The sequence below is a fragment of the Salvelinus fontinalis genome, chromosome 18 (genome assembly GCF_029448725.1).
Source record: "Salvelinus fontinalis isolate EN_2023a chromosome 18, ASM2944872v1, whole genome shotgun sequence".
NCBI classification, from domain to species: Eukaryota; Metazoa; Chordata; class Actinopteri; order Salmoniformes; family Salmonidae; genus Salvelinus; species Salvelinus fontinalis.
In genome coordinates, this window is record NC_074682.1 from 26,546,981 (window position 1) to 26,555,032 (window position 8,052).

The 8,052-nt window shown below is 38.0% G+C and overlaps 1 protein-coding gene across 1 annotated transcript; it reads right to left on the minus strand.

Annotated features, from left to right (window-relative positions):
• Positions 1-614: 614 nt before the first annotated feature.
• On the minus strand, positions 615-3,377 carry cd8a (CD8a molecule). Its single transcript, XM_055870177.1, has 7 exons — positions 3,206-3,377; positions 2,444-2,773; positions 2,209-2,298; positions 1,920-2,030; positions 1,655-1,694; positions 1,411-1,478; positions 615-956 (listed from the first exon to the last, which is right to left on the minus strand). Exons 1-6 carry the CDS (start codon positions 3,258-3,260, stop codon positions 1,421-1,423), a joined length of 684 nt encoding a protein of 227 aa, XP_055726152.1. The 5' UTR covers positions 3,261-3,377; the 3' UTR covers positions 615-956; positions 1,411-1,420.
• Positions 3,378-8,052: the final 4,675 nt, after the last annotated feature.

Consider the following 8,052-nt stretch of genomic DNA (forward strand, 5'->3'; position numbering starts at 1 on the left):
ATTGTAAGAGGTTACTAATAGAGAGTAATGGAGATAGTGTCACAACTTCGACCGAGGCAGGCTCTCCTTCCCGTTCGGGTGGCGCTCGGCGGTCGTCGTCACCGGCCTATTAGCTGCCACTGATCCTTTTCTCCCCCTCCCTATGTGTTTATTGGGTTCACCTGTTTTGTATTAGGGTGTAATTAGTTGGGCTTATTAGTCAGCCGGCCCGCACGTTTCTTTGTGCGGGATTGTTTGTTAGTAAGAGTGGTGTTTGTTTCGTTCAACGTGTTTACTGGACTGTGTTCGTTCCCCCCGTGTCTGGGGTTGTTTGAGGAGTACACCCAGTGTGTTAGTAGGGTGGCCTAGTTTCTCCGTGTTCATTAAAGAACATTTGTTATTGCACCTGCTGTTTCCTGCGCTTGACTTCGCACTCCGACACCCAGGCCTTACAGATAGAGGTTCACTCTAACATGGTTCTACAGTAACAAGAACACACACAATTACGTACACTATGGTTCAATCACTCAAGTATTGCAAAAATAGTGCTTTATATTGCACATTTCTTCCAAACATTCATTGAAGTCTAGAAAGAAACTGAATACGAGTATCAGGAAAAATTGCAACAATTTGAGTTAGAAAATGTTACCTTGGTTTTATTGAAGTTTCACTGCAGAGCTTTTGTCTTTGGTTTCATTTACAGGCCATGAAATTCATAAGGAGAAAAGTATCTCATATCATCATTTTAAACTAAGCTATTAGCAATACATATCTCGTCATTAGACTGAGTAACGACATGAATTATCTTCACAAACCTGCCATAAAGCTATTATGTTGATTAATTAAATGAAGAGAGCGAGAATTCTACTATTTCAATGGTGTTACGGAGCAAATATCTCAGTAAAAATGTATAATTGAACAAACTGAATGGTTGATAGTAGAGACAACGTCGCACCGTCTTGCGTCTCTCTCAGTGTCTGTGAGAAGAATAGACAATAAACATGTAGTAAGCTACATAAATCACCTGTGTTATATAAATCACCTGTGTTATATAAATCACCTGTGTTATATAAATCACCTGTGTTATATAAATCATCTGTGTTATAAGCATTAGTAACTACATTGTGAATGTCAGGTAGAAGTTTTAATATGTTCAATTGTTATTTTTTTTAAATGTAGTCACTCAAACAATAGGGTGTGCTTTGGGTTCTCTTGTTTTTTACAGCGAGAAGTTGAATTACTTTACTATAATCACTGAACAATAATATTCACAAAAGATTATTATGTGAAATAATTTTTTAATGAACCAATATATTATTTTTGTGTTCATACATAGCTTGTGCATGCTGCTTTATCCTATACTAAAACACACCTCTCAATTTAGAATGTGAAAGGAACATTTAGTTTGAGGAGAGTTTATTCAGGATATACCTGTTGAGGGTTAGAAAAGTCTGTTGTTGTCTGTAGGATGTTGTTGCCCCGGTGCTGCCATTCTCGGCCTGAATACAAGAGAAAAATAAGAGGAGCTTGTCTTTCCAACTACAAACTCAGGTGGACCGTTTAGGGGAGAAAACTCCCAAAAGTGTGGACATTCTCTTTTTTCAACTACTAATTTTCTAGGCTGCATACATCATAACAGGACTCATGTTTGACATATTAAAGAAGGAAAACGTACTGTCTTTTGTAATGATGTGGGCATCGTTTCGTTCTTATCCCTGAAGCAAAAGAAACAGCAAATAAATAATATATAATATTGATATAATATTATTAATAATGAATTTTTTAAATTATAAGGAAATTATATGAAAATGTTCATACATTCTAACTGGAAAATGATGGCAGCATATTTACATCAGTTAGTTCAATACTCTTGTTTTGTTTGGTGGGTGGGTGTTTCATGGATACATGGGGGTATATTGGTGAGTGAATGCAGGACTCACGGTTGCAGTGGCATACAGTGATGATGAGGAGGAGGAAGAGGAGGCCACAGCCAGCAGCCAATGGGGCCCAAACGATCAAATCACAGGATGCAGTAGGGTCCACCTTTCCCACTGCAAAAACACAAGTCAAACACAGAAGACATTTGGGATAAATGTTTACAATGATAAACACCATTCAATAATGGAAAAGTCTACTATGATTATCCAAATCAACTCGATCAAATATATGAGGACATTTATATTATGATAAGAATAACTGTGATGATGATGATGTCAATAAATATTCTACCTTTGCACGACTTGGCAGTTGTAGAGCTGGTTAGCTCTATGGCTGTGGTCATTGATGTAGTCGTCGTGGTTGTTGTTGTTGTCGTAGGGGCTAAAAAGTGAGGTGTGTTAGCATGGATAACTTTCAGACTGTTAATAGGCTATAAAGAACCTCTGATTAAAAAAACATTGGTTTCTATAATTGTATTATTCTGATACAATTTATTTATGTAATGTAGCCTAGCTAGTCTACTCACCTGGCCCAACAAGTCGAGTTACTTCACCAAACACAAGCGCGTTACCATTGATTGATGCACAGCTGTAGACGCCACTATCTCGAGCATTTTTGAAAGCCTTCAGTATCAATATGTTTTTGTTGATCTGCTCCTCGCTGAAGACCTCATTGTTAAAGTCTGTTTTCTTCATACCGTCCTTGGTACTAAACGATGCAATAAACTCCATTCCAGCGTTGTCTTGCACTCTAAACCAAATCACCATGTTGCTCTTAGTCTTAGAGACTGGTGCACAAGTGATCTCCACCCTCTCTCCATCCGTTTTCTCTGTCAGATAACTCAGTTGGAGAGTTTCTGATAACGTTTGTGATTAAAAAGAAGTACGAAAGAACAAATTAGAGATTCAATGAATGAATAAATTAATAATTTATTACTGAAGATGTCTTATTAGGCTAATTCAAAATGCAATTACTGAAACGTGACACATATGATGTTTAGGCTATAGCCTAAACAATATATTTCATTAAAAAAATACACTCTAGACAAACCTAAAACACAGAATTGATTAGGCCAACAAATACGTTACCATTCAAAATTAAATTAAAATACAATATAAAATTATGTAGAGCAGGCCTAGCCTATATAGCAACACTTTTTATGAACTAGGTCTGTGAGAGAGCAAGTATTCTGGCAACATCGTTGAAATCCATCGATGACTTTGAAACTATCCTACTCTGAAGGGAATGAACGTACTACAGTATAGTAATATGAAAAAGTCTGACTTACCTTGACAAAAGAACAGTAAAACAAGTGTCTGCATCCACTTTTGGACCATTTTCATGTCTTTTTGCACAGCAACACGTTCGAGCTATTCTTCATGGGATGTAGAAACAGGTGTGATGAGGAGCTCAACACGACCCTAAACCCCGCCCAAAGTCTTCTTTCATCACTGGTAAAAGAGGTCATTGCAGGAGTCTTGCACAGAGCTCGTGCACCCCAAGGTGGTCTGCAAGGCTGCTCGAGCAGAGCCCACCAATCCGCGCTGCGCTTCGCGACAGGCTGGCTTTACGCAAAAACCACACGCGCTCTGAAGCGCACACACACAGCACAATGTGTCAACATTTTAAAGTAGTAATTTAAGTCAAGAGCAGTAGGTCATGACATACACTTTTGAGGACATGCCTCTGTGCTGCCACTTTGATAAACATCATATTGCAAGAATAGCCGAATAATATAATCAATAGGTCTATAAAGTGATATAAGTGTTATTTTATTTATTTGTGTTATTACTATTACCTTTGTTGCGTAATGTATTAATCATGTAGTAGCCTACGCCTACATCGTGTCAACATTAGGCTGTAATTTACTAATCTACAGCCTACGTCAGTGGTGTTATGTCAAAGTTTCATAGATAGGCTATAGCAGATTAGATTTAGAAATATAATTAGAAATAAACTGGTACCTGGGTGTCTGAAAATACGTTAGGATAGGCTGGTTTGAAACACATCTGTGCTATTTAATTGTTCAATTCCTCATATTGAATTTTTTAAATTCACAATAGAAAAAACAGCGGCAAGTGTACAGGAAGGATGCAATATTGCTAAAGACATAACAAATTGTGAGTAGGCATTGCATTAGTCGAGGATTCTCAATAACTGTGTAAGCAGCTTGTCAAGAAATAAAAGGTTGAATATTATGACATGATTTGAGACAACATTCAAGTAATTCTTTTGTTTCTTTTGAAGAGTGAGGCTCTGCTCATACAACAATTTAGGGTTCTTTCCTTGTGCAAATAAAATATAATTCAAATACATTTAGATAACTTTTGGATTCATTTTGATAACATTTACATCTATAACTATAAACGTTCATAAATAACAAGGCTTATTCGTGAGAGATATTGAGTGATGCGAATGAATGTTCGGGTATATCGCCCCATAAATGCAAGAAAAAGTTCACGACAAAAGTAAAATATCATTTTACGAAAATAGCCAACTTTGAGACATAAACATTTTTTAAAAAGCAACTCTGTAGCCTAGACTCGATGTAGACTCATGTATCCACTTCATTGCCCTTTCACGCATGTGACTATAGGCCTATCAACATGGATATTACGCTACAGGCTGGCGGACATCCAGGCCATAGTTATAATCGCCTATCTCTTGCCTATTTGTTTGCGTAGGTGAATGTTTCGCCCACATTATATTAGCAGTTTGGCCAACCTCTCCAAACGTAGGCAAGGACATGACAGTTCAGCACGCTGGACAGAGCCATGACATCGTCCTACTCGTCTGTTTCAGCAAAGCTGCTATCCTTTCCCATAAAAAGGTTAGTGGTTGTTCGTTTCTCTTCAGTTAGAAATAGTTTGAAACACAGCTAAGATATCTACAAAGAAGCTTCTGTACATTCGATGGAAAGAATGTACAGAAGACTCAGACTTACAGAAGAGTTTAGGCTGCAGAAACCAACTCATACGATCAGCCTAGTGACATCACATGTGGCGCAACGCTGTATAGGCCTACACCCTGTAAAAATGTGGAAACATGAGTTTAACTTCAATATATATATACTGTATATAGCAATATTAAGCAACACACTCTTCGCTAGACCCGCCCCAGCTAGTAAATAACGTTCTGAAAACCATATGTTCCTTACAGCTTGGTTAGAGTGTGGTTGTGCTAGAGTTATTTTACATACAACCTTCCCACAACTTCCTGGGGATGGTGCAGGATAATTGCTTGACTTTGGAACATTCTGAGCACATTTAAGGAACTTGACAGAAAAATTATATTTTCTTGGTATTTCATTACTTTAACAGAACGTTTCCTAAAAGTTCAAAAAATGTTGGTATTGTTCTAGGAACATTCTCCAACTGGTTTGACATTGAAAACATCAAGAAACAATGTTTTCGGTGCGAATTTCAGTACTTCAGGATAATGTTTCCTACAGGTTTCATCATGGTTTTATTTAAAGTAATGTTCTCAAATTGTTCCAAGAACGTTAACAAACTTCTGTGGGAATTTCAGTACTTCAGCATAATGTTTCCTACCGGTTTCCGGTCGGTCAAAGAAAGTTAAGAAAACTTTCCATAAATACCACAAGAAAACTTTAGTAACGTTCAGAGAACATTCTAAGAATGTTATTTGAAATGTTAAACTGGTTCGGGCGCTGACAGCCAATCTGAGTTACACCATGCCTAAGAACAGCCCTTAGCCATATACCACACTTCACCACACCACACACCGCCTTATTGCTTAAATATATCAATAGAGCCCCACATTGGAAATGGTTTCAATCGTTTGCAATTTTTTACCCCTTATTCTCCACAATTTTGTGGTATCCAACAGTCTTGTCTCATCACTGCAACTCCCGCATGGACTCAGGAGAGGCGAAGGTCAAGAGCCGTGCGTCCTCTGAAACACAATGCCCGCTTAACACAGAAGCCAGCCGCATCAATGTGTCAGAGGAAACACTGTACACGTGGCAATTGTGTCAGCGTGCATTGCGCCCAGCCCGCCACAGGAGTCACTAGAGTCCGATGGGACAAGAACATCCCTGCCGGCCAAACCCTCCCCTAACCCGAACGACGCTGGGCCAATTGTGTGCTGCCCCATGGGTCTCCCGGTCGGCTGCGACAGAGCCTGTACTCGAACCAGGATCACCAGTGGCACAGCTAGCACTGTGATGCAGTGCCTTAGACCACTGCACCACTTGGAGGCCCAATAGTTTTTCACAGTGGTGGAAAAAGTACCCAATTGTCATACTTGAGTAAAAGTAAAGATACCTTAATAGAAAATTTGTAAATTAAAAGTGAAAATCACCCAGTAAAATACTACAAAAAGTATTTGGATTAAATATACTCAAGTATCAAAAGTAAATTTAATTTCTAAAGTATACTTAAGAATCAAAAGCAAAAGTAAAAGTACAAATTATTTCAAATTTCTTATATTGAGCAAACCAGATGCCATTTTATTTATATTTTGTTATTTAGGGAAAGCCAGGGGCACACTCCAACACTCAGACATAATTTACAAACGAAGCATGTGTATTTAGTGAGTCCGCCAGATCAGAGGCAGTAGGGATGACCAGGGATATTCTCTTGATAAGAGCATGAATTGGACAATTTTTCTGTCCTGCTAAGCATTCAAATGTAATGAATAATTTTGGATGTCAGGGAAAATGGATGGAGTAAAAAGTACATTATTTTCTTTAGGAATGTAGTGAAGTAAAACTAAAAGTAATCAAAAATATAAATAGAGTAAGCACAGGTACCTCAAAAACAACTTGACTAGTACTTTACACCACTGTTTTTCCACCATTCATTTTTCCCATAGTGTCACGCCCTGACCATTAGAGAGCTTTTTATTCTCTATGTTGTTTAGGTCGGGGTGTGACTAGGGTGGGTCATCTAGGTAATTATATTTCTATGTTGGCCTGGTATGGTTCCCAATCAGAGGCAGCTGTTTATCGTTGTCTCTGGTTGGGGATCATATTCAGGCAGCCATTTCCCCTTTGTGCTTTGTGGGATCTTGTTTTTGTGTAGTGCCTGCGAGCACTGCATTTTCTTCACGTTTCGTTTGTTCGTTTATCGTTTTGTTTTGCTTTGAGTTTCACATAGTAATAAAAGATGTGGAACCCAGATCACTCTGCGCTTTGGTCCAGTTATTATGACTATCGTGACACATAGGGAATTGTAGAAACACTTAAATGTCATCTTTCGATGACACCTTTGCTAAAAGGTATTGTGTCAATTTAAAACTTGCACAAGACAGTTCAAAGAATTGGCCATAAAGAAATGTTGCAAATGTATTCATTAGTACATTTAGCTAACATTAGATAGTTAATCCAGAGATTCTTACCTTTGCCTCGATTGGGCAGTCTAGTCCAGATCATCAGTTATCAAAACGTCATGCCAGTGTAAGCCTACATGAAACACATCCCTTTTTTTGAAGTGTTTCTAAAATCCCCCATGGGAAAAATTAAAGGTGGAAAACGATTGGAACCATTTCTCTGTTTGACCGCTAGGTGTTATGGGTATTATGACTCATACTGTGGTACTCTATTCCCTTCTCAGCATCAACAAAACTCTCTCTATCCTCTATCTTGTTCAGTGTGTTGGCTGCGCCCACTAATTGGCCACACCTGATCTTAATGAGTGCTTGTTTCCTTTGAACTGGGCTCTGTTTAAATAGGCTAAAATATCTGATTTGTATCTCATTGATGCCGTGTCACAATAAAAAATACATTTGTTTGTATGATTAATGCCTAAGGAAATTCATTACCATGTGTCCTATCTGTGCTTTGGAGTGAAAAAAAAGTTTTCCCCAAAATAAGACAGCAGTGTTATTAAAAGTCTTATTGAAACATTCAGTGAAAGTATTAAGGAAGTTATTGAAAAACCTCCAAATAACATAATTTCTGTTCTCAGAGCATTAATAAAACTTCCCAGAAACACTTTAAAGGAACCAGAGTAAAACGTTCTTAGAACCTCCATACAACCTAAAAACAAACGTTCGGAGAACAGATGCTTAAAAAAAGTTACATATTACTGTTCAGGAAACCTATGGCTTTGATCCCTCAACCAATGTGTAACCAAAAACATATGTTCCCACAACTTCCAAGGAACCACATTT

Coding starts and splice junctions, on each gene's coding strand:
- cd8a (XM_055870177.1), bottom strand. CDS start 3,260: ATGAAAATGGTCCAAAAGTGGATGCAGACACTTGTTTTACTGTTCTTT. Junction 2,774..3,205: donor TTTACTGTTCTTTTGTCAAG/GTAAGTCAGACT, acceptor AAACGTTATCAG/AAACTCTCCAACTGAGTTAT. Junction 1,479..1,654: donor CCACATCATTACAAAAGACA/GTACGTTTTCCT, acceptor TCTTGTATTCAG/GCCGAGAATGGCAGCACCGG.